General features: G+C 35.4%; 2 protein-coding genes and 1 non-coding gene across 7 annotated transcripts in view; 1 reads left to right on the top strand and 2 right to left on the bottom strand.

Annotated features, from left to right (window-relative positions):
• Positions 1-340: 340 nt before the first annotated feature.
• On the bottom strand, positions 341-11,305 carry LOC147408041 (Nucleic acid-binding, OB-fold-like protein). 4 transcript variants are annotated; one of them, XM_086436882.1, is made up of 14 exons: positions 10,945-11,304; positions 9,331-9,975; positions 9,105-9,232; positions 8,906-9,020; positions 8,654-8,752; positions 7,926-8,225; positions 7,735-7,842; positions 4,491-4,562; positions 4,323-4,409; positions 3,575-3,646; positions 3,381-3,470; positions 2,700-2,807; positions 1,198-1,266; positions 341-723 (listed from the first exon to the last, which is right to left on the bottom strand). In XM_086436882.1, exons 1-14 carry the CDS (start codon positions 11,152-11,154, stop codon positions 649-651), a joined length of 2,178 nt encoding a protein of 725 aa, XP_086293008.1. In that variant the 5' UTR covers positions 11,155-11,304; the 3' UTR covers positions 341-648. The 4 variants fall into 4 exon arrangements, 3 of the variants coding, with proteins under 3 accessions (XP_086293008.1, XP_086293009.1, XP_086293007.1); XM_086436883.1 differs by having other exon boundaries at positions 9,105-9,159; positions 9,318-9,975; XM_086436881.1 differs by having other exon boundaries at positions 9,105-9,240; positions 9,318-9,975.
• A 4,823-nt stretch (positions 11,306-16,128) lies between these two features.
• LOC147408042 (U1 spliceosomal RNA) lies at positions 16,129-16,289 on the top strand. The gene has a single exon (XR_015177149.1). It is a non-coding gene; the product is annotated as a U1 spliceosomal RNA (small nuclear RNA).
• A 1,076-nt stretch (positions 16,290-17,365) lies between these two features.
• Positions 17,366-26,681, bottom strand: part of KEA2 (K+ efflux antiporter 2) — a 44,111-nt gene continuing 34,795 nt past the window's right edge. Inside the window, exons 15-22 of one of the 2 annotated variants that reach the window (XR_015176945.1) lie at positions 21,440-21,493; positions 21,252-21,310; positions 19,898-19,964; positions 19,634-19,810; positions 19,330-19,386; positions 18,333-18,407; positions 17,850-17,953; positions 17,366-17,679 (exon numbers count right to left, since the gene is read on the bottom strand). Coding sequence is in view for 1 of the 2 variants with exons in the window: in XM_086436884.1 (XP_086293010.1) it covers positions 17,557-17,679; positions 18,333-18,407; positions 19,330-19,386; positions 19,634-19,810; positions 19,898-19,964; positions 21,252-21,310; positions 21,440-21,493 (612 nt within the window). In the remaining variant the exon portion in view is untranslated. The remainder of the gene's footprint in view (positions 17,680-17,849; positions 17,954-18,332; positions 18,408-19,329; positions 19,387-19,633; positions 19,811-19,897; positions 19,965-21,251; positions 21,311-21,439; positions 21,494-26,681) is intronic. The other variant, XM_086436884.1, reaches the window with a different exon arrangement.

A 26,681-nucleotide genomic window follows, 5' to 3' on the forward strand; every position in this document is an offset into this window, starting at 1 on the left:
AATTTTTGAATAGGCCCTGAACTCCATATCCAACCCAATTCACATATCTAAATCTTTACTAATATAATGGGAGAAGTTAGAGTAGAAGTAATACGACACCAAGTTTGAGTGGGCATAGATGCCCCCACTTTTACTTTTAAATTTAATATAATCAGGATGATTATGGTAAAAGGAAAAAAAAAAAAAAATTGCAACCCATCCCTGTGTAATTGCCTAATTTTTAAAATTACAAAATATCCTCTTTTTTTACCATGTAATCTTCAAAATCCCTTCATCAATATTTTAAATTACAAATGAGCCCTTTGATACATGTGCCCACCTTCTCGTAAGATATAAAATATGAATACACAACATTCATATACTTCAAACATATTATCATAACAGAGATGATTAATCCAAAATTGATCCTACAAGTTTAACAAATTGGATTCGTATTGGATCAGTTTCTCATTAGAATCCTATACACCACATGTAACAAGAAACTATAAAAAACAAAAAACAAAAAAAACAAAAATGTAGCGAAAACAAGAAAAAATAATAACCATGAACACCACACAAAAAGCTGGGTAATAGAAATTTTCTTTCCTTGTTATCTAATGTGGGATCGACCGATGGGTAAAGAGAATTTACAACAAAGAATGAAACTGTTCATTCCACCCTATTTGTGCATGTCAGAATTGCAGCTTTCATCTTTTCCTTATCCAAAGAAGCTAGCACTATCACCTGCACAAGACACACCACAATCTCTCAGTAGTCTATTTTCTAAATGGTGCCGTGTTACTTAAAAGTGTCCGTCTGAAGCACAAGGCCCACCCTTCCTATCACATCTAGAGTCATACAGTCTTGAAGGGTAGGTGCATTTCATAGATTCCACCCGAGCCTTACTACCAGTTCAGGGGGGTAGCCGCCCATTTGATTAGCAAGAGCACAGAACCATAGATCTTTTTCTTTGAGATGCACAAGGAAAAAGATCAATGGTTCTGTACCCTTGCCATGTCAGCCGCGTATGTTTTGCCGCATCGCTTTATCATTAGTCTTTAGTTTAAGGGTCAAGGCAATGTTTGTGGGAGGGTTGTGATCAGTCTAAACCAAATATAAGCACCTGCAGCTACAATCTGATGTTTCTTGGTTTAATGGCGATAGAACCGGATGTTTCAATTATCTGGTAGGTTTGGTAAAGCACTCTGAATTTCATACCTCTTGTACTTTGTTTCCAGATCGAGCAAGTAACTTGTACTGGTTTTCAAACATGGATGCCATATAAACCTGCACGAAAGAAAAACTTGAAATTAGATATAGAAAAGCTTGGCATGATCTTAAAAGCTACAAAGTAAAATGTAGGGAAACCAACAAGCTCAACAAAATCTTACAAACATCCTTTTTCCATTCTCTTTTTTGGTGGTTAGGGGCGGGGATGATACGGCAAGAGTGCTTCTTTTTTTTACATTGGCCAACATCTCGTGGCAGAATTTTTAAATGAATAATATAACTCATATAAATAATTAACTTTGAAAAAAAAATTAAGGTATCCATTACATATTTCCAAATTTCAAATTTCAAATCCAGATAAAATTAAATTCCAAGTTTAATCTCCTCCATAAAAATATATATTAACTATTTCTATTTTATACTTCAAGAAGAAAGGAATATTTTATATTTGGATAATTGAAAGTTTCTACAATACAAAACTATTTTATATAATTGAAAAAGAATAATGCTGAAGTGACCTCAAGCTGGAACCTCATATCGCACTTCTTAACGTGCAAATGCATGGAACCATAGATGCTTTTCATCGCGATACGAGTGAAAAAGCAACTATGGTTCCTATCCACTTTCACGTCAAGAAGTGCGATATGAGGTTCCAGCTTGAAGGCACTCCAGCACGACTCATTGAAAAATATAGATAAATATTATTTTTTTCAATATTGCTTGTATGCAACATAATTTGTTTATAAATCAAATAAATTCAACAATTTTTTTCTCATGCGTTACCATTTATATTCAAATTTATTTCTAAATGTTCCAATCATGTTGCATACAAGTAGCAACAAATAAATAGAAGAGAAAAACAAAGATTAAGCAGAAGAAAGATGGAGACAATTTAATGTGAGGCATATGACATGGGAAAAGGCGTACACGCCTTAGCCACACTTCACATTGAGGCATATGCTTTTTGTAGCAACAAAGAAATAGAAGACACAAAGGGAAAAAAAAAAAAAAGAGAGGAAGAAAATAATAAATACAGTTGATATATCATTTGAATAACAGGAAAAGAACATAATAATAATAACAAAACCAACGTGGGGCATACAACTTGAGCAAAAGGCGTACATGCATAGTCACACCTCACATTGTGCATGTGCTTTTTGAGTGCTTCTTGGTCTGAGGTGTATTTCTCAAATGGATTTACATTTCTTACTTGTACCTCAGAGTGTGTTTAAGGAGCCTCACCTTGAGATGCACCTTTAAAAACATTACTTTAGACCATTCTTATGTACATCCCAAGAAAAGTCTATCAAGTAGTAGGAAAAAATGATACTATAAAATTTTTCTAAGTATTTGGGGAACTCAAAAAGGTGGAATAGAAAATGATTTTTTTTAAAAGACTTGATGAGTTTTGAGTCAGCTTGGACTTGATCCCCCATAGAATCCCCCTCAAGTCCAAGTTTTTTCAAGTATTGTTGTAAAGTTGCATATACCTGGAAAGTGGGAGCTAAACCAGGGCTCAAGAAAAATCGGCCTTTCGAAACAGATTGGACACCTTCAATCTGCTGCAGTTCCTTAATAAGCGATTCCACATCAGCCCACTGCCCAATTTATATTTTAAACACTGTCAGTCAGCAGTGCTAACATCATGTACATGAAGCATTCAAATAATTAGAAGGTTCAAATATAATTTATTGCGGATATTTATGTATATATTTAACAAGGATACCTTCATGGAGATAGAACACCCAATCTTAATTGTTAAACCAATTATTCCAATTCAGCTTCACCTCCACTTGAGTTTCCCCAAGCAGAAATTGCTTCTTTGTTAAAACCAAATGATATTTAGACTGATATAATAATCAGACTATTTTTTTTCTATAAAAAATATAGAAAATTGAAGAAGTTAAGATTGCAACTAATGCAACAAATATGACCACATTCTTGAAATGACAAAGCACATCAAGAAAAGTTATCAGTCATGTAAGGGAAATTAAGATGAAACCCTAAACCACATAGTTTCAAGATGATTGCCATCCCCGCATTCTTGATGGTGAAGAAAAAGGAGGGGGGAAGAAGGCAAAAGAGAAAGAAACTCTTAAAAACAACTAAATCACATCAACAATATCAAAGGAAATAAAACAAGGTCATATTAAAGGTGTGGAATCAAGAACCTCTACATCTGTTTGCACCACTTCAAGACTCCCATCCAAAGAATTACGGTCGCCAACCACAGACTCTAAGGCCTCAATCAGCGGATCTGGCTGCCATGAAAATAAAAAAGAGGAACAAGTATAATCTTTAACAACTATCATAGTTTATAAAAGGACCAAATCAAAAGGAAAAAGAGGATTCGGATAATGTTTACCGTTATTTCCTTCAATGACAATGTGATGCGCTCGAGTCCAAAATCCAATTGGTGAACTTTTGCCTCAATAATCTGAAACCACAACAATTGTTTTAAGGATTCAGAAAGAAAATTGAATATTCACAAGAAGTTTTCACTCTATGAAAGAACTTTTTGTCATTTAGCTCCCAATTTACTTTTTCACAAGCACTAAATGACAAAATATCTATTTCTCTGAAAAAGTAGATTCCCTTCAGAAGAGTTTTGGAATAGAGGATAGTGAGCTTGGGAATAAAGGTAACAGAAACCATGCAAGAATGATTGATTATGAAACAAAACCAGTATGAACAATGCAACACCCAAATAAGGGTATTTTAGAAACACCGGCTTGTTAAATTGGTGGTATTAGATTAATCCCCTTGTGCATGTTACTTTTTCTTAACAGTTAAATTTTGATTTAGTAATTTAAGTATTTGAAGAGAATTTTGAAAACAATTAAACTTTCACCCTTAAATCATCAAGAAAATGCAACGGTGACTTATGGTCAAGGGAGGTAAACCTAATATCACCAATTTAACAGGGAGAGGTATTTCTAACATACCCGATAAATAATTAGTAGAGCAAACTTCCCATGATAGAAACAAAACTCTAGCTTTTACGCTTCCTAGATTTGCCAAAACGATGTCTCTCATGCATTCCACCAAACTTAAATATCTAAAACTAAAATAGGCAATTTCAAAACATAGATCAGAGCATAAATATCAAATACCTGGCCGATTCTAAAAGATGACGAGGGATCCAAGGTAGCATCCCATGATACTTCCGACTGGTGAATCAAAGCAGGCACTCCTTCAACCTTCATGAACTTATCTGGGTTATACATTACAATAATAAACCAGTTTCATGAGAAATATAAGCAGAAAAACATTTAATATACCTCAACAAATATGCCAAAGTAAGTGATTTTCTTGATGCAACATTTAACTACATCCCCAACACTAAGCTTAGCCTGCATCAACAATTCAAAGCCCATAATTTGTAGCATCAACAATTAGGAACCTCGTAAAAGCTAAAAGCCTGTATACGTAAATCACATCAACAATTAGAACCAGGAATTAGAAGGGAAATATGTAGTTCAATCGTTAAAAAAATTAAATGTATTATATAAAACATGCCAACATTTCTTTGATTTTTTTATTATTATTATAAGGATAATTCCAAAGCTTTAGCAAAAGAAGTCTTGTTAAACTTGCAACTTCAAGTAGAGTTCGAGTTCTCCTTCTTTTGTTTGGGATATTCCTTGGGGGCAGACCTTGAAGATACTGAGGAGTCCATACTAAAAATATCTAGAAACAATTTAGCTCCAATTTAGTTACAAATATTTAAATTAATCATGTGCACCAACCATATGTGTATGAATGATGATAAATTGACTCCCCCCTCTGACAAACTTCCCCCCAATCTCTCCCCACGTGGTTGTGCATCGAACCATATTTTTTCCTTGGGATACACAACTGCACATATTTATGGAGGTGTGTGGTTGTGTATCCCAAAGATAAAACTACGGTTCTGTGCACAATCACGTGGGGAGAGTTTGTCAGAAGGGGAGTTATTAAATCATGACTCTATGTGTATATATTCTCTTGGATCCATTCATCACTTGCAAAAATAAGGATGATGTTTCCACGAAAATTGACGATTAAGCAAGTCAAATTTATAAGGGTATTTTAGTAAGACCCCCTTGCGAAATAGGCAAAACATGAGTTAACCCCCCCCCCCCCCACCCACCCACCCACAAAACACCCTTGTAGTTGTTATTTTACGAAAATGACATTCACTACACTTCTTTTTTTTAAAGGAATTATCTCTACCATTGGATTGAACATTTGTAGACTGTTGGATTGAATCCAAAACCCTAAGTCCATCTTCTTTAAGAGGAGGGAGAAGAAAGATGAACTAGGGTTTTCCATCATCTAACCATACTTAATCCATTGGTTCGGTGAGTTCGATACCAAGAAAAGGTTTGCCCTCTTTGTTTGGAAGCTCCACAATTTAAGAAGAGGGTTTACTATTAACAAATCATGTTTTCATTTGGGGCGGAGGTGAGAAAGCTCAGGTGGTTATTTTGACATTTTTGAGCTCATTAGCTTCATTTTGTTTGAAAAAATGAAAGAAATAGCCTTTTTGTTATGCGTGCGAGGACGGGTAACACTAACAAATATATTTAAAGAAGTTTGTTTGTTTTTTTTTTTTTTTTACTAATTTATATTTCTTCTTAATTTAACCAGAATTTGTTTTGTTCAAAAAGTGTTTTGCATGTGAAGATTTGAAGCATTGGGTTACTTTCGAGTTGAAAACGATGAAAACATGCTTAGAATAGACCCATTCATGGTTGATATCGAAGAGAAAAACTTCAAAGGAGTTAGGGTTACATCGTCCTTTCGTTTCAATAGTGAAAAAAGTGAAGAAGATGAATGACATAATCGATCGATCTAACCCTCAAGTAAGGGTATTTATGTCATTTCAAATATTTGAGGGTATTTTGGACTTTTAACAGTCTCCGTTAATGGAGAAATGTTTTAGATAACAACTTGATTGGGTCAATGAAAGTCCAAGGGGGCAGACCTCATCTTGCATTTCGTGGGGGGTGACCCTAATTTCGCTTATTTCACAGGGGGGTAATACAAATTTACCCAATTTATAACCACATAAAATAGTTGCCATGGTTAGTGCAACTTGTGCAACAAGAAAATCCATCCAAAAATGAGGAAATTAGTGCAGATGGAGTAAAATTGGATATAAAAATGGAGATCAAATGATAAAATGCAAGAAGTGATGGCAATAATGCATTTCGATGGCATGGACAGAGCCCATACAAGAGGTGGAACATGTGGTTTGATTTAATGCAAAGCAGAGAACTTCTCTAGGGCTTGACAGGTTGCAAATCCTTTCGAAATAGAAGTGTGCTTTGGGGGCATGGAAGTCAATGGGGCATGGCCTTCATTATTTTGTGCCTTAACGTGTAAGGTTTAGTCCCGCAACACGCACAACCCCCATATTAGCTTCCACCCTTGACTTCTAAACCCTGAACGACTATTGGTAGCAAGAATGCATACAACAAAAACCCGAAGGAAACAAGTGGTGGACATTCCACAAAAATGCAGCTAAAGGGTGGGGTGCTAAAAGCATGGATGGACCTTCGAGCTCTAGGGACATCACAACTGACTAGTAAATAGGGGTGCAACTTGGGCAGGCACAACCAGATCTTGGGTTGAATTTGGGCTGACCTGACTAGCAAATATGGGACCAAGCTCAACCCAATTTCGTGTTGAGTTTGGGCAGACAGTTTCAGAGTTATAGTTGGGTTTAGGCATACAAAGTTGAGCATTGTCAAAAATTAGGGATGTGCTTGGACTAAGGTCACAACCTCCTAATCAACTCGACTCCAGCCCGATCTTTGTTTTACCAATAGAGGGTTGGGATTGTTACACAAATGTGTTAGTACATTGCACACTACACAATCAAACTGTAAACAATCTCTCTCCTCCCTTCTTCTTTCCCTCTTTTCTATCTATCGCTTTTCTTGCTATCTTTCCCAACCCAACCAGCACCGACACAACTCAAATTGAGCTTGGACTGAGTGCTAAGCACCTTGGGTTGGGCTTAGGTTGTAGCCTCTCAAGGCCATCCTCGGGCTAGGTTGGGTTTGGGCGGGGCACACTGACCCTTAAAGCTCCCCCACCCCACAACCCACGTCAATTGCACCCCTATTTGTAGACACTATCAGAGATGAATCTTCAAGACTTTGTTTTACAAAGATGAAAATTATCCAAAAAGGGGATATTTACAGAAAAGTATGAAACCATGGGTCAATCCTCACCTTTGGGTTGCCCTAAAAAGATCATAAGTACCCATTTTACAAATGCGAAAAATTATATTAAGCAAAAATAAATAAATAAAAAGCCCCAATACATTCAAGTTCCACTAATTTTCCAAACTATCCTTAAGAACCTTAAAATACTTGTTTTGTCCCTCTTACATTCAATTTAGTTTAGCGAGGCAACTCCACCTTCAAAAACGAGGAAACAGCTGACTTATAACTAACAATTGTTTTCAAGCTCTAAATTAGGACACCTACAATGTGCATCAAAGATATAGTAAAGGAGAATAGAGCCACTTACCATTAGACTTCTCTTTTTCTCGACTGTCTCTTCTTTTTCTTTCGGCCTCCCAGAGAACATCAGCTTTCTAGTGTTTCTATCAGCTAATACCAAATTCACTTTGATTCTCTGCAAAATGGAAAGATTAGAGTGTGGCTAAGATTCCAAATCAAAACTACCAAGACTTTGACATCATATCAAGATCTTCAAACCTGACCAACAAAGGATGACAAGAATTTTAGCTTTTCTTGGTCATATATCTCAAGAAGATCTTCCAGTGTCATGTCTGGTGACAGTTTCCCCTCAATTTTCTGATCCATTGTTGGATTTAGATTCATATCTGGAGAAAGACTTTTGTTCTGAGCTTCATAACCTCCAGTAATGCTTATATTTTGCTTGTACTTGGAAGGATCTAAGCCTTTCTTTCTCAACCACGATTCAAAAGCTAAGAATTTCCACTTGGCACCGAGGTTTCGGTATGGTAAGAAACCAATCAAAGAGCCAAAAGATGCCTAGAAAGGTATAAAAAAGAAAACTCTTATAAGTACCATACAATAGAAGAAACAAAATCATTAATTGCAGGAGATGGAGCAAAACAAAAACAAATAGCCACAGTCATGGTTTAAGAGATTGTGATCCAAACTCATTTGCTACCAATCCCAAGTGATCACAAAGGCCAAGTCAAGTTTCAGTTTAGGCAGAATTAGGGTGACTCGAGCCGAGTACAGACCTGTCCCAATATTATTAACGAGTTCAAAGACAATGTACATCTGAATCAAGCCCGATTTAAACTAAGCCAGACCTAGTCAAGGCCAAGTACAAGCTGATCCTTGAGTTACCCAAGTGTTTGAGCTTGCTAGGTGCCGATCTTGAGTTGGATTGGGAGGGAGGATCGACACATAGCTTAAACCATGAGCAAAATCACTTGAAGTATACGTACAACAAAACCTCTGGCGCTGCAACTGATCAACTCCACTTCTTCCCTTCCTCCTGTCTTAAGCAAATTTTCTGCCCTTATCCAATCAGCCTCTTCCCGTTCCTACCAGAGTGCCAATCAGATGTACCAATTCAAGTTAAATTCACTATATTATGTGATAAACCTAAATATCATATATGGGAATGGCTTACTAACAATATATTTAGCCTATGAGTTGGAACACATAAAAGAATCAAACAAGTGAGGGTTACACACCTGTAGAGGTGCAGCCATAAAATGCTCAATTTCAGCATGATCGTTATCGCTATTGTTACTCACACGGACCGTCTCCACTTTAACAGGAGATCTTTCTTTTGTAGATGGGTCTAACCTATAATGCAGACAAGCTCATAAACAACTAACATAGAAACTTAGAAATACAAAATGAAGTACAAAAGAAGTCAGCTTCACTTACATCTTCGGTTTCCCTTGTAGTGCAGCCTGCGTAGAAAAATTGCTGGTAGAGACGGCTGAATTTGTACCCAAAGATTGAATTTTGTCAGATTCCTTTGCACTAAACCCAAATTCACTTTGCTCAAGTGGCTGTAATCCTTGAAAAAATCAAGTGCAATATTAACTTCTACAACGAGAGTACAGAAAATTGTTAATTAGGCAATCCAATCATTACCTATTTTGCTTACATCTTCTTGTTCAGATACTTTCGAAAATGACTCACTACTAGACTCTGGAGGCCCATCAAAATCATTCCCAGCTGAACTGCCCAAATCATCGGTGGGTTTTGCTTCATAGCTTGTCTCCAATCCAGCAGACAATACCGAACCAGAACCGGAATCAATAGAATCACCCGAAGTTATCTTGTCTTGATTGGGATCAACCACGAGCCTTACTGTTTCGGGCTTTTTCAACAAGGTGATATCGCTAAAATTCTCCTTAGATTCTTCCCTCCTCATTTTCAACATCAAATTTGGTTTGATTTTCAGCTTCTCTGCCTCAATAGGATCTTCTTGAAAGGTCGAAGGCTTTCGCAATATAACTTTAGGAGCATTGCTGCCTTTGGTAGGACTATCAGCCACCCTTTTAATGGATGCACTCGATTTCTTCTCCAATGGAATCGGCTTGTTGTCAAGTTTGAACTTGATTCCTTTCTTTGTAGGAACAGGACGTATCAAATTCAAGGAATTGGATGAGGGCCGCCCGTCTTCTTCCTCAAACGGAACGTTCACTATTCCACCATCATCATCATCATCTAATTTACCTTTTTTCTTTATAAAAGATTTCTCAATTTCTAGATAGGATACGTCTGGATTTGATTTTCGACCCATTATCTGATATAGAAACCAATCAAAAACATCCACACTTTATAAAACAAATAAAGAACGATAACAAAATAACAAAAAAGCAAAAAAAAAAAATGAGTGTTAGTAGGTTAAGCATTCTGGCATCATCTAATCCACCTCTTCTCTTTTTAAAAGGATTTTCCTACCAAAACAAAATCTGGGTTTGATTTTCAACCCATTATCAGCCATCAGGTATAAAAACGATAAAAAAAGTCCACATTTTACGAAACAAAGAAATAAAGATATAAATTAAAAAATAAATATAAATGAGATTGTTAGTACTTAAATATTCCATCATCTTCATCTTTTTTTCCCAATCGTTAAGTCTTTTTCAATGAGATCAGTAACTCAGTACTGGCGGAATTTGACCCCAGGCCTATGGTATCATCACCCATAGATTATACACCAACTAAGCTAGCTGGCACCTGCATCATCACCTAATCCACTTTTTTCTTCCTAAAGGATTTCTCTGCTTCTAGTTAGGATAAATCTGTGATTGATTTTCGACCCATTATCTGATACCAAAAAACAATTTAAAAAAAAAAACACGTACATGGTGAAACAGAAACAGATAAAATTAAAACATAAGTGAAAGTGTTAACTAGTTAATTACTCCATTATCGTCTAATCCAACTTTTTCTTCTAAAATTTTTCTCAATTTCTAAATAGGATAAATCTGAGTTCGATTTTCAACCCATTATGTGAAACAAAAAGCAATAAAACATCCAAACCTGATGAAACAAGGAAAAAAAATATTAAATTACAAATTAAATATAAGCGTTAGTAGTTAATTATTCCAACATCATCATCAATTTCAAGATAGGATAATAAATCTGGGTTTGATTTTCGACCAATTATCTGATACAAAAACCAAAAAAAACAAAAAAAAAAAAACCACAATTTATGAAACAAACAAACAAAGATAAAATAATAAATGAGATTGTTAGAAGGTTTTACCTTCGCTAGGGTTAGTTTGGGATCTTCTCCAATCATTTGGCCAAACTTGAGCTCCATTTGATCCCAATGGTCGAGTTTAGAATCATCTTTAGAAGCAAAAACCCGAAAATTGAGATTATTAGGAGATAAAGAAGTGTTAGTTGTTCTACTTATTCTTCTTGGGAGAAGGAATCTATCGACACAACTGGTTCTGAGACTGAAACCCTCCATCTCTTAAAACCAGAATCGAAAATTTGAAGTTCTCAGAACACTTTCAGTGTGGAAGAAAAAAAAAAGAGAGAAATTCAAGACGAAGTAAAATGAAGATAAAAACACAGACAAACCCACGGAAATAAAGAGAGGCTGTGAGAGTGAGAAAGGCTTCTCGGTTATCCCATTTTAATACGTTATTAAACCCCTGGTTTTCAATCGGGCCATGTGTGGTATTTGGGTTGTAACTTGGGCGGGCCAAACCCGAATCTGCTGGGTTGAACCCGACCTTGAGTCAGGTATGGGCCTAGTTAACTTGGGTTCGGCCCAAAAAAAACATATATGTCCGACTTAAATTGGGCTGGATTCTGGCATAAGGTATTTGACAATCTGATTGGCCCGAATCCGAACTTAATATGATTATAATTTTTTTTTTTTTTAAATTATATCTTGATTTCTTTCGTGTTCACGATCTATATCTCAACCTATTGTGTGACTATTTTCATTATTTAAACAATTGCTTTGTTATTAATGCTGTTGTTTATGAACTTCCATATTGCCTTGGAATGATTGTATTACAACTTTTTTTTTTTTTTTAAATTACTACTTAATGTAAATAAAGATAGTTACTTGAGTTGATGATTATCTTGTCATTATTTAAATTTGTTTATAATTTTATATATGTAAATTTTAAGTTATTTTACATACTACTTATCTTGCTATAGTCACTTATTATTATTAAATTATCTAGTATTAATATAAAATGAATTAACCCGACTAATTCGAACAATTCAACCAACCTCACTTGAGTTGGGCATATCATGTTCGAGGTCTGGTTGGGTAGAGGTACAAATTGGTGTCTGTCAAGTATGGGTTGGGTTCAGGTTGATCCCTAACCTAGCCGAGTTGCAATCCTATGCGGTATCATGTTGGAAGGGGTTCGCGCGAATGGGAAGACTTTGATCTCATGAACTTAGAGAACACACCTAGTTTTGAGCTATTGCTCCACCACTAGGGTGGTAAAAACATCACTATTGTAATTAGAGGGAAGAAACTTGTGCATGTATAATCCTTATACATGTCACAAGTATATAACTATAATGTTAAAAAAAATTGATTTTAGTATTTATAAAATAAAACACAATTGAGTTAGAATAGTTGTGTGAAACAAATGTCCAATCAACTAAAGTATTGTGGGAGACAAATCCAACTAAGACAAACCTTCCATCAATCTATAGTTAGTGGGATCTACTTTTTTTTTTATTATTATTATTCTTCACCTCTTTTAATTTTACTACATTTCCTTTTTTTTTTTTTATCACTTTCATCTATTTTATTGTTTTTTTTTTTTTTTTTTAATCTTTTACCTATTTAATCTCAATTTTTTTTTAATAATACCCGTCAATTTTATTTTTGTTCACTTTTACCCCTTAACCCGAAAGAGGATGCTCCTCCTCTATTTTTATTATATTTTTTCTTTTACCCTTTCATCCACTTTATTATTTTTCATTTTTTATCCATAAAATCTCAATTTTTTTTAATAATACTCTTTCCATCATGTTATATTATCAAATTTTATAATAATACCCCTCTAACTTTATTTTTTTCGCTCTTACCTTTTTAAACCGAGAGAGGATGCCCGTGCCATAGGCATGGGTGAACTCTAGTCTATTTATGTATGCTAATAGGTGGCATGTGCAAATGCACATGTATTATCAAGGTTTTTTTATAGTTTAAAATTGGGGCTCTCTATTTGCACATACTTTTTGACGTAAGTGCACCCCTTTGAAGAAATGATATTTGAGTCCCACGAGTTTTAGTAGTTGCACTTATCATTACAACTAACATTTTCAAACTCAAAACCCTAACTTCTCTTCGTGCCATACATGAAGATGAAGTGAAGTCCTCTATATTCCCCCATTTCTATTGATTCTAGAATTTCAAAAGGCTTTAAAATTCATATTTTGATGTATTACAACAATGGAGGTTGATTTCTATCGAAATCTTATTTCACCCCTTTTTCATTCGTTGGTCGTGTATAGGAGACAAAATGAGCAATTCATAGTTCATTTTTTCGATTGTTTCGTCATCTTTAAGACTTCCAATATTAAGATTATGGAAGATTACACCAATGGAGGTAGGTTTTTTACCATTTGATTTATTTTTGTTGAAAAAGAGTGGATTTTTCCATATCGACATAGACAAAACCATGTCAACAAGTATCTGTCCACACAAAAAAATCATTTTTTCCCCATTTTATTTGTGTTGAAGGACCAATGTTGACAAAGTTCTTGCCATGTCAATAATCTAGTGATGCCATGACTTTATCCATGTAGATAGGACCTTATTGACATAGCTAAGGCCATGTCGGTGCTGAACTATTGACATGGCAAGATCAAATATTTTTCAAATGATGTTTAAAATGGATGTGCTCCGCATATTCTATAAGTATTACTTCTTATATCATGAAACCCTTATAAATGCAAATAACAATAATAAGAATGAATGTATGAATGAATGATGCTTAACTCTAGAGATAGTGGATTTGTAATTTTCTTGATTTTGACGAAATAGACCCTACTAGTTATTAAGATTAATGTATTATGAGATCATTTTAGGAAAACCAAATTTTAATAGTCTTTCCCATGCAATTGTACTCATTGTAGGAGACGTGCAGTTGCAATTTTATTAGTGTATTATAATAATTAATAAGATTAATTATATTATGTAGGTAATTTAGGAAAACTAAAATGTATTATAAGAGTAAAGATATGGTCAAACTTGGGCAATATGTAATTTTTATTATTAGCTTAAATAGATCATTAGACGAGTTGGGTGTACATTAGAAAAGAAAGAAGAAAGAAGAAAGAAGAAAGAAGAAAGAAGAAAGAAGTTGGGAAGAAATCGTGGTTAGGGTTATGTATGAGCTCTTCTCATTTTCTTATATAGAAAGCATTACGAGCTTACGCTCTGCTCCGAGTAGCATGGGGCACGTGGAATCTTGTATGAATCAACAAGGACCACCTTCCAAGGCTAAATACTCATGGGTGATTGATATCGAAATAATACCGTGAGGGAAGGGTGAAAAGAACCCCCATTGAAGAGTGAAATAGAACATGAAACCATAAGCTCCCAATCGGTGGGAGGAGACCAAGGCTTTGACCACGTAATTACTATTTTTATATGAGTTGGGATTTTGATGACAAAAAAAAAAAAAAAAACATGATCCTAACTGTGTAAACATAAAATCTAACATTTGAGATATATCTTAAAATAGGACACTTAGTGAGGTGAAATTCTTACCAACTTATTAAGGCTAGTCGGTCTCTAAGAACAATGTAAATAATTAATATTTATTTTTTTAGAAGAAATGTTATTGCATAAACTAGGAGGTGTCTTGACTCTTGATTGAGTTGGGGAGTTGACTCGACAAGTTAGTTTAAACCTATGTTATCAAATTAGTGCTTATCAGACCGAATTAGTTTGCAATATGGTTTGTACTGTATTCGGGGAATTCAATGAACTAATTACGGATCCAACCATTCTGATTTGCTGAATTTTATGATTAGAGTTCGATGGGTTAACTATTAAATATACAATATATTTTTTGATTTTATTTTATGACGGAGAGGTGTCCCCCCGACCATTAAGGGTGAAGACTTTAATAGAGATACTCGGATACATGCAAACAAATCACACATTTCAAGTAAGCTGAGATAAATCCTATGAGTGGTCAACAAGGTGGTTTGTACAAAGTCCTCTCCCTTTTTTTGACATTATAATCCTATCCGTGAGTTGTATTTCTTGATTTTTCTTTTCATAGTGAGGGTGTCCAGCTTGACTAGCAGGGTTGAGGCATCTAGCCTCTTAGAACATCATATCTCGCATAAATCCATCGGGTACATGCAAATAAACCACACATACCAAGTAAACCGAAATAAATCCCATGTGAGTGGCCAACGAGGTGGTACCCAAGACCTCTCCCTTTTTGAGGGAGGCTTTAGCTACTACGCCGAAGACTCATTGGTTAAATTATATGTCTGTAGTTTTTTTTTTTTTTTAACTTACAGATATCTTCTAACATTATTTGTTTCTTGAATCTCAATTGCTACATTTTCTAACATTATAATTGCATTCATGACTTGAATTATACATGCAAGGAACAAGACTAGTGATCCAAGAAATGAATTATTTCTATCAACCCTAACCTAATCAGGTTCAATTTGAACAGAGAACCAGGTGAACAAGACTAGTGATCCAAGAAATGAATTATCTCTATCAACCCTAACCTAACCAGGTTCAATTTGAACAGAGAACGAGGTAACATAGGTCCAAAATACGTTGCAGGAACAAGTCATCTTGAAATCAAATTGAGTTGAGTCATCTCAACAAGTTTTACCATATATATATATATATATATATGGGTCCCGTTCGCCACCCTTAGTTTTACCACACACTTTAACAAACGCGTTTTGTCTTACATGGGTTAGAAGTTTCGGAATGAGCTGATTTTTGGTGAGGATGATCTCTATGGTGAGGAGATCATCCTCACCAAAAATCAGCTCATTCCAAAACTTCTAACCCCATCAAAATTGATTTACAAAAAATGGACGGTCCACGATTTTTCAACGTGTAAACATGGGGCTAAACATTTCGGAATGGGCTGATTTTTGGGGAGGATGATCTTCTAATCATAGAGATCATCCTCACCAAAAATCAGCTCATTCCAAAACTTCTAACCCATGTAGGACAAAAAACGTTTGTTAAAGTGTGTGGTAAAACTTAGGGTGCTGAACATTTCCCTATATATATATATATATAGGTAGAAAGACATGAATGTCCGTGTATTGCTAAGTTCTTGTTAGTTTGGTCTTGGACGTATATAAAGATAGGTTTGGAAAGAACCCAAAAGTGTTTAGTCCCACATCGGACACAAATGATAATAGTAGAGTTGATGATAAAGTATATAAAGAGGTGAATGGGTTACGTTGAAACATACTTACCTGGACGGGGTCAATGGATGATCAAAAAGGTCCATGGCCTAGGTTAGCAACCTCCATTGCACTCAGGAGGGGTGCTCGCCTAAGATCTACCCAAGTGGTGGAGTCTACGTCATAATTTGTGCCAGCTGGGGTACGCGTTCGCGCGGCCCCTAACAATTCTCTAATATTAAAGCTTAAAAGCTGTTTTTGTTTAATAAGGGTTGCTATTTGCACCCTAATTTTTACTTATTATATCACAATTAAAAATAAACAAAATAAGTGGGTGAGTGTCATTGAAGGCAGAAAAATATGATGAAGGAAAAATCTTGGCACATTGTAACAATGTCTACGATGTTATTTTATCTTTTGAAAGTGCTAATCCTGTGCTGCAAATTTTCTATAGTAAAGCTTTTTGTAATATTTTTGCACTTTTGGTTGGCTTGAACAATAGGTTCATAATGAGGGCTTGAAAATGGACCGAAGAAAGAAAAGCCATTGAGATCAAGTTTCAGCGTTTAGGAAAAAAATTATAGTTTTTTGGATGATTATGCCTCTAAATTTGATGACAAGATACCTTCCAAAATATTTTTTAGATATTATAATAATGATCAAAATTTTCATAATTTTAATTTAGTTTAATAATCTAAAAGCCATTTGCACGAAGGTGCAACCAATATTCCAATGTTACATGAAATTGAAAGTTTTTATATGTCATTCTAGAATCCGATTCTTGCTGATAACCCCAACCCCACAATCCGATTTATGTTTGGTTTCAATTATAAAAAGTTAATCTCCTAAAGAAAAAGCAGAAATCGACTAATATCCAAACTAAATAGACCACTTTTGTTGCACTTTTTGAAAAGCATTTTTTTTTGGGTGCTAAAGTGATTTTTTATGCTTAACACAACAAACATGACCAGTCCAACGAAATACTATTCAGAAATTTGAAATCAATTTCAATAAGCAATATGGCCAAATCCCTGAAAATGTAGGAACAAGAAGAGTGGGAGATCCAAATTTTTGGGATAAGGTTTTGTTAAATACTATGATGATCAATGCTTCAAAAGTTGAAAAAAAATTCTACTGGTTTTGTGGTTGTTGAATATGTTTCTGACAAAGTATGTAAGATGCGAGCTGTCTTCCATGCTTTTCTTCTGCACGACAACTTGTTTGGTAAAAATGGTTGCTGATGGTAAAAATAAGAAAAATGGAATAGAAACTAACAAATTCTAGGAAAAGTCGGATCAAAATTAATCAATTATTATTATTATTATTATAAAAAAAAAAGGCCAGAATCCACGCAGGCATGGATTTTGCAGTTTTTTTCCCCCAAAAATATTGCTATACAACTTGTAACAAAAGGAAAAATAACCCGATATACAAATTCTGTTCTCTTTTTCTCAATCTATTCTGCATTCATAACATGTTTTCGATTTTTGGTTCATATTGCCAGTGTTCCTTCAGTGATTTCATTCTCATCTGAAGAATCTGAGGTTGGGATCTTGGGCTTAGACATCACCCGCGAAAATCCATAACCAAGAGAGCTTCCAGTAGCTTCACAAAGCTGCACAGAATAAACAATTCCGATGAGCCAATAGAATCTGTGTCAACATGTATCAACTCAGCATCCATTATCAATCTCTTTAACTCAGGTAGGCAGGCATTTGGTTCATTGTTTCTTACTAAAGACGAGAAAATATGACCAATAAATAAGGAGAGCTTATAATTCCATACCAACTTTTTATTATAAGGCACCAATTAAGTCTTTCCCTCTTAACTCCCCCCTCTCCCTCTGCTATCCCCCCATCTATCTGGTTCTAGTTGAGGTGAAATCCTGACTGAGAAAGATAAAGAATGGGGTGCGATGAGGAAAAATAATTATGGTTCATTCATTTGAAACTCATTGGTGCGTTATAATAAAAGTAAGAGAGCTACTATTGCCACACCAACTTTTACTAATGTCATACCAATTCCTATATAAATTACCAAAGAATTGCACACAGTTGGTGAGGCATTAGTAAAAATTGGTGTGGCAATAGCAACTCTCTAGAAGTTATCCTGACTGAGAAAGAATGGAGTGCGATGATGAAAAATGAAAAAAATGGTTCATCTGTTGGAAACTCATTGATGTATTATAATAAAAGTTGTTGTGGAATTATAAACTCTCTAATTAAAAATATTAACGGAAACAAACTGCCCGATTTTACTACTGAATACCTCAGTAAGCTCAGATAGGTGGCGACTTCTGAACTCATTGATTGTTGCTGCGATTTCTGATGTGGGTAGCTTGGCCTGAAAGGGAAACAAGTAAAGCTATGAACATGAAAGAAAGAAAAACAATGCTTGCCCAACGTCATGGGTAGGCTGCTGTATAAGTATCAAGTTAAGGAGTTGGATAACAACACCTTCATTATCTGGGATGGCAGAATAAAAACCAAAAGTTTGAGATTATTACCAATTCACAAATTTATTTTGCGTGGGTCACATTCTTTTTCACCTTGTAAGCATGTAAATCTCCATAACCATGCAAACATAGTAACCAAGTTTGGATTCAGCAGTTATTCAGTCGGGGATCAGTTCGGTTTAATTTGGATAAATCTGGGAAAATTTTGGGCAATTATACAAATGACTTTGGGTTTCTCCCTAAAACCACATCAACTTCAACCTCCCTCGATTAGTTCGTGGATTCACCGATTTGATCAGCTGGTCTCTTATGTGGAGTTCTTTTTTTTTTTTTTTGTCGAATTTTCTGAAAATTTTGCCAAATTTTGTGAGTCGATACAGCGTGGGACGTTTATAGGACAGTAACCATGCTTACCCACTAATCAAAAAAATTCATCTTTTCAGATACGAACCTCATGCTGGGAAGTTTTACTGTGAACCAAGAATGAAAGGCAGCAGAAACTCTTACGCACTTTCACTAGTAAGGCCCATGTTTTGGCATCACGTAAACAAGAAAGAAAGACACTCAAGTTCATTTATCCTTCTATAAACTGATGCATGGATACTGTTCAGTTATAAAGTTAAGATAGCCAAACCAATAAAGCTAAAAGAGATTACGCTTAATGAATTGTGAATCAATAATCCTAGACATTAGCCATTTTCTCCTACAATAATTATATAAGTGTAGGCCAAAACCAGCCTCTCTATCACTTTCATAAAACTGTGGAAGCAAAATAAAAAGCATTGATAAAGTGACCATAATTTTGCTTACCTGTGCAAGAACAGCTGCTGCTAACTGTAGACTTGGTTCCAAGGTCTCTGGGACAACCTGAAGTTTTTCAAACAGACCAATTAGAAATCACATTTATCAAAGAGAAGGTAAAATTAATTTATATTAACCATTTCTAATAAGTATTCATTTTTGCAGATCCAAATTCTAGGTGAATAAAACCAACCCCAAAATTTGGGGATAAGGCTTCAATGATGATGAAATTATAGAAGAATGAAGCGAGAAAACTGTGCTCCTAGAACTAATTATTTCCAGTCTTTTGGTTGAAGTGTATAAGAGTAAATACCGCTGTTGCACCCGCCTTCTCCAAATTGAGACCATGATCAACATCGTGAGCACGAACAAATGTCTTCACATTGGGAAAATACTTGTTCAGAGCCCAAACAGTTCTATAATTTGCACCTGGAGTATCCAAAGTTATTGCAGCAGCACAAGCTCTTTCAGCACCGACTTTATGAAGGATCTAAGGATGAGGTATACAAGAAACTTGTCAGCAAAAGCATCTCGATGAAAAGATATTTAAGTTTTAAGTACATTTTTTTTTCTTTACCTCTCGACTCCCTGCATCTCCAAAATATACAGGAAGGTCAAGTGCACGACCAATTGCCACTCTGTCACTGAAATATAAAACAGAAAGTGCTACAGGATAAGTGCCAATGTACTTCGAATTATTACAACAACAACAAAAATGTCAAATTCCTTCGTGTTTGATGAGCCATCTGAGGAACCAAATTATAAAATTGTGATATACTAAGCGACCAGATGGACTTTTATCTACTTAAGACTGGAAGCGATCGACAAGAAAAGACTTATTTTTTTTTATAGATTATATAATGTGATGATGTAGTACATAATAGTTTGTTCATTTTAAAAAGTGGTACATGTTAAAGTATTTGTAGTTATGGGATATTATTATCTCATTTCCGAGAAGCATATAGTTGTTTGAGATGTCAAACTCTTAGGTACTCATGCCAATGTAGCAAAATGTTACCAATTTTCATTTCTATAATTTATATAACTGTTTATTTAGTTTGATGACTTATAAGTGTGCTTTCATGTATGTTTTATCATTCCCTACATTTTCTATCATTTCATAACGAAGTGCGATGTGAGGTTCCAGCCTGAGGTCACTTCAGCATCATTCTTTCATAACATTTCCATCATTTCCTTAAAATTGTATTAATTTCTACATTGGTTGGGAAATATTTCCATTTCCAAGATGATCAACATAGACATTGAAATTTAATAGCTTGTTATTGATAATGGGCGCAGGATCAAACAGATCTTAATTAGGTAATAATGAAGTGTATAATTGTTGTTTATAACAATAACATCAATGTTGTGTATTCAGTATATGTTCTTGAGAAAATCCTGTTCAAATTCAATCAGTGAAAAATTGACCACACAATAGAATTGTACAATTTACTTATTATAATGATCAATAACCAGACTATGGTTGATGTTACTTCATTTGAACCATTCAAGTCCTTTAGTAGTTTCTACATTGATTGAGCTGTGTAAGTGCTCTTGAAGAAATCCTAATCAATTTGATCACGTGGACAAAGTGACACACCCAATGGCATTTCATTTTTGTGCAGTTCATCTTACAATAAATCAATAATGTGGGTATTCATATGTGGCACATATTATAATCAAACTTTTAGTATTAAGTAATAAAATGTATCATAAAGTAATAACAAATTAAGCACGACAATCAATAAAATCTAATCATACGTCTATTTTGATTATTGAGAAGGATGCAAACATATAATATATTAAAATAACTCTAATTAATCTATCCATTGATTTAACTTCTATCCTGCAAGGATTTCAAAAGACCCAAATTCCAAATTTATCCTTGAAAGAATTGTCGAGTTGTAAAGCAAGTCAGAAGACAAACTTACCTCCTCACATCAAGTGCAACAAATGGAATTAATCGTTCAGAAAGAAGTTGTGCAATGATCTGGGAAAACATACATATTTGTATCACACTCAAGTACAAACAAATATATCCCCAAAATGAAAAGACTTAACAGCCTTGAAATGATTCTAGACTAATTTGTTGCAAGAGTTCTAATGATTGTTGGAATACCTGGCCAACACGTCCAAATCCGCAAATGATAATATGATCTTGTAAGTCATCTGTCTAAACATAGAATCATACCAACATTAATCAATACTAAAATAATCAGTAGATACTTTAGGTTAATAGCAATATCAACTTTTCTAAAGGGCATACAATTTAATGTATGAATTAGAATATAACTATCAATGGTTGAGAAAGAAGAACCCAATCATCAAATGACAATACAATAGAATTGTAAAACGTGAAGAACTAACTATATGCACAACAGCGTCAAGCTCAAGCAAATTATCAATGGAAGTAACAGTGAAGAAGAAAAATATATTAACTGTGACTTGGTAGGATATGATCACAACATTATATGTCACTTGAGATACATAATTGTGCTAGTACTTGGGAATACCTACCAGTTTCTTCATGGAAAATAATAAAGAGATGATTATGCAGCATGTAATATGCGGCAATAAGTAATACCAAATTTTATCGAATTGCCAAACTATACATTGGACAGATTGGTATTTGGTCAAGAGTGGAGGGCATGGAAATTTGTGAGAGACAAGGGGATCCATCATCTCCTTTTTTTTATATGTAAATAGAAATTTGTGTTCCCAAAGCTTCTTTCTCTATTTTTGTTAATGAGTATCCAATTCCAACCAGCTATTTTAGGACCTCTTAGTAGACTGCGGAGGAAGACAGAAGGTGGCGGGTTGGCAAAAGGAGGCAACTTAGATTTTGGAATATTTTTATGTGCTCTGAGTGTATCTTATGGTTTCAAGTAAACTTAGCTAAAGTGAGGCACTTGGAGTGGGAGATGTTCCAAATTTGAAGGATTTGTTGGGCTTCTATGGTATGTAAAGCAGAGAAGTTTCCTTTTTACTATTTGGGCCTACCCCTTGGGCTTCAAATTTAGATCCAAAAGTATCAGCAATGCTCCCCCGCCCCTGAAAACATTTCCTTATTAGATGTCAGGGATCCTGTTGTGGAGCACTTTGAGATTCATGCCATCGAAAAAAAATATTTAACTTTTTTTGGGTTAAAAAGTGAACTTGTTAAAATGAGAGAAATTAATTCTGATTAAGAATACACTATGCTTGTTTCGAATACTTGCTTCGAATTTACTGTTTATCCTTATTTTCCATTCTGATTAGTATGGCTAAAAAAGGTTGGAGAAGCTGGTAATTTTCTTCAGAAAGGTATGGACAAGATTCACAAATATCACATGGCAGATTGGTCATAGGTATGTATGCATGGAGATAGGACTAGTTTCAGCTTGAAGCACTTCTCACACATGAAATAATGCAAGTAAGGAATTCCTCACAAATGTCATATGGAGTTTCTGCTTTGTGCAACTTGGTGTGTGGAGGGGTTTTCAAACTATTTGCAGGTCTAATTAGGATATTTGGTGTGGGGGTTGCAGGGTTACTGTTATTGTTTAGAAGAGAAAGAGAGATTTAGGGAGAAGCATTGAGAGAGACTCCATAGAAAAAATCATTTTCTATGAGCCTCCTCTCTTATATGTATGTAAGTGAATTAGGGCTACACTAAGTGAAACGAGTGGAATTGGAAAAGAACAATTTGCCCCTACACGTCATATACATACCAAGAACAGTCCCCCTCAAGTTGGAAAGTCCAACTTAGAACAAAAAACTAAAGGAAATAAACTAAAGAAACTACAGAAACGAAAATAAAAGAAACAAAAAATAACACTCCCCCTCAAGTTGGAGCATAAATATCAAGTAAATCCAACTTGGAACAAATAAGATTGAGGCGACGATAGTTAAGTGCCTTAGTGAACATATCTGCCAACTGATCTTCATACTTCATGAACAGTGTACTAATTTCCCCACATAAAACCTTGTCTCTGATAAAGTGACAACCTGTCTCAATATGCTTTGTTCACTCATGAAACACTAGATTGGAAGTAATATGAATTGTAGCTTGATTATCACAATACAAACGCATAGGAATAACTATCTTAACACCCAATTCTCAGAGAAAATTCTTAACTCATGCAGTTCACATGTCATAAGAGTCATTGCTTAATATTCTGCCTCTGCACTAGACCTTGCAACAACATTTTGCTTCTTACTTCTCCAGAAAACCAAGTTTCCTCCCAAGAAACTGCAATACCCAGATGTAGACCTCCTATTAGATCGAGAACCTGCCCAGTCAACATCACAATACCCCTCTAAGTCCAAATGATCTTTAGATACCACAAACCACGTCCTGGAAATTGTTTAAGAAATCAAAGGATCCGAACAATAGCTTCCCAATGTGGAACCCTTGGCGTTTCTTTAAACTGACTCACTACACTTACTGCAAAAGAAATATATGGACGAGTGATAGTCAAATAATTGAGTTTACCAACTAGTCTTCTATATTTTCCTGGATCATCAAACAATTCTCCACTATCTACTATCAACTTTGAATTAGGGTCCATTGGAGTGTCCATAAGTTTACTTTCCAACATACCTGTCTAATAAAGCAAATCAAGAACATACTTTTTTTGAACCAGGTTAATACCTTTCTTGGATCTCACAACTTCTATCCTTAAGAAATAACGCAATTTGCCAAGATCTTTTATCCGAAACTGTGTCTGGAAGAAGGCTTTCAACTCCTCTATTCCATTAGTGTCATCATCTGTGATGACTATATCATCAACGTAAACTACCAAAATGATATTCCCTGAAGAACTGAAGCGAACAAACACATAACGATTTGTCCGACATTGTTTCAACCCAAATTGAACTACTACCTCACTGAATCTCCCAAACCAAGCTTGTGGAGACTGTTTTAGGCATAAATGGTCTTTTTCAACTTACACACCATGTTAGACTCCTCCTGAGCAACAAAACCAGGAGGTTGCTCCATGTACACGTCCTCCTCCAAATCACCATTCAAAAATACATTCTTAACATCCAGCTGACATAGGGTCACTGAAAGTGGGTAGCAAAGGAGATGACAATATGAACATAAGTCATTTTTGTCATAGGAGAAAAAGTTTCTGAGTAGTCCACATCATAAGTCTGAGTATAGCCTTTGATCACGAGGCGGGCCTTCAATCGTTCAACAAACCCATCCAACAAATACTTCACCACATACACCCAACGACAACCAACAGTATGTATACCAGCAGTTAAGGACACTAACTCCCAAGTACCATTGTGATGAAGAGCATCCAAAACTCAACCTCCATGGCTTATTTCCAACCTGACTGAGACAAAGCATCATGTACACTACTAGGAATAGACACAGAAGAAAGAGCAGAAACGAAACCACGATACGAAGCAGACAGAAGAGATAAAGAAACAAACTTAGAAATGGGGTGCTTAGTACAATGACAAGTACCTTTCCTTTGTGCGATAAAAAGATCAAAATCAGAAGTACTAGATACTTGATCTACAGACTTTGAGGATGATGGTAAGGTGTCTGCATCTAGAAGAGGATGAGGATCTAAAGTTGTCAGTTGCTTTCGGCGAACATAAGCGAGTGAAAATGGAACAATGGGAGATAAATCAGCCACAGGAAGAAGAAGAGCAAACAAAAGATCATCATATTGTACTGGATCTGTAAAATATGATACAGAATAAAAAAATCTAACATCTGCACTGACATAAACACGACAGGCCGAAGGATCATAATAACGATGAGAGTAACCCATAAATACATACTTCACCGAACGTGGATCAAACTTATCAAAATCAGGAGACGATTGATGAACAAACAAGACACAACCAAAGGTCCATAGAGGTAAGAAAAATAAAGGACTCGAAAGAAACATAATAGAATGAGGAGACTAACCATCAAGAACAGACATAGGCATACGATTAATCAAATAACATGTTGTAAGAATCGCATCCCCCCAGTAAGGTTTGGGAACTTGCATCTGAAACATCAGAGAACGTGCAACTTCAAGAAGGTGCTGATTTTTACGTTCAACAACACCATTTTGTTGAGGAGTGAGTGTACAAGAAATTTGATGAATAATACCAAAGGATGAAAGATAGTCATTCAAAGGTCCAGAATCATATTCTTTAGCATTATCACTACAAAACAACTTGATTTGCACACCAAACTGAGTTTGAATTTCAATATGAAGTAATTTAACAATAGAAAATAACTAAGAACGAATTTTCATTAAATAAAGCCATGTCATTCTTGAAAAATCATCTACAAAAGTAACAAAATAATGAAACTCACAACGGGAAACAATCCTATAAGGACCCCAAATATTAGAATGAACTAGATTAAACTGACTCAATACTCTAATAACAGACCTAGACGGATAAGAAATACAATGATGTTTAGCTAACTAACATGACTCACAATTTAAAATAGAAATTGGCCCAAAGTGGGAATCATTTTTTTTAAAGAACGGAGTGAAGGATGACCAAGTCGACAATGCCATTGTTGTGGAGTGATTGTGGCACGAAGAGTAGGTGAACCTCTACCATCCAAATAGTAGAAACCTCCAGACTCATATCCCCCACCAATCGTCTTTTTCGTTTTTAGATTTTGAAAAACACAATATGAGGGGTAAAACATCACATAACAATGAAGAGACTAGGTTAACTTACTGATGGACATTAAATTGAAAGGAAATTTAGGGACATATAGTACATAAGATAAAGAAAAAGTAGAATAGGGAACGACAGGTCCAATGCCAGAAACCCTAAAAATAGTACCATCAGCAAGGGTGACAAACTGAAACAAAGAGGAAGAATGTTAAATGGATGAAAACACACCTGATGACCTAGTCTTGTGATTTAACGCCCCTGAATCAATGACCTAAGGGAATGAAAATGAAGCAAGACAGGATATACCTGAGTGAGCTAGAGTCGCAGTGTTGGAAGACGAGGCACCAGGCTGAGGAGGATTAAGTAACTTGGAATACTCATCACGAGAGATAGTAACCATATCTGCATAGGAAGCCACCTAATGAAAAGGATTAACAGAACCACCACCATTACTGTCACTAGAAATAACCTGATTGACCCAGCTTGTGGAGTGACCATGTAAATCCCAACAGAAATCTACAGAGTGACCATCAAGTCCACAATGGGTATGCTTCCTGTGTGCATCACGACCATGACCCCCACTAGAATCACGACTCCCTCCACGGCCTCCACCACGGTTACCACGACCACCACCACCACGGCCAATACTATGACCACGACCACGATCTGTACTTCCAAAAACAATCAATGCGGATCGGTCAAATTCAAACACCAATGATGTAGCACTAGAACTA

Source organism: Akebia trifoliata, chromosome 3, assembly GCF_017979445.1.
Source record: "Akebia trifoliata isolate Shusen 1 chromosome 3, ASM1797944v1, whole genome shotgun sequence".
NCBI classification, from domain to species: domain Eukaryota; kingdom Viridiplantae; phylum Streptophyta; class Magnoliopsida; order Ranunculales; family Lardizabalaceae; genus Akebia; species Akebia trifoliata.

Coding starts and splice junctions, on each gene's coding strand:
- LOC147408041 (XM_086436881.1), bottom strand. CDS start 11,154: ATGGAGGGTTTCAGTCTCAGAACCAGTTGTGTCGATAGATTCCTTCTC. Junction 4,563..7,734: donor AGAAAAAGAGAAGTCTAATG/GTAAGTGGCTCT, acceptor TTGTTGATGCAG/GCTAAGCTTAGTGTTGGGGA. Junction 2,808..3,380: donor TGGTGCAAACAGATGTAGAG/GTTCTTGATTCC, acceptor TAAATTGGGCAG/TGGGCTGATGTGGAATCGCT.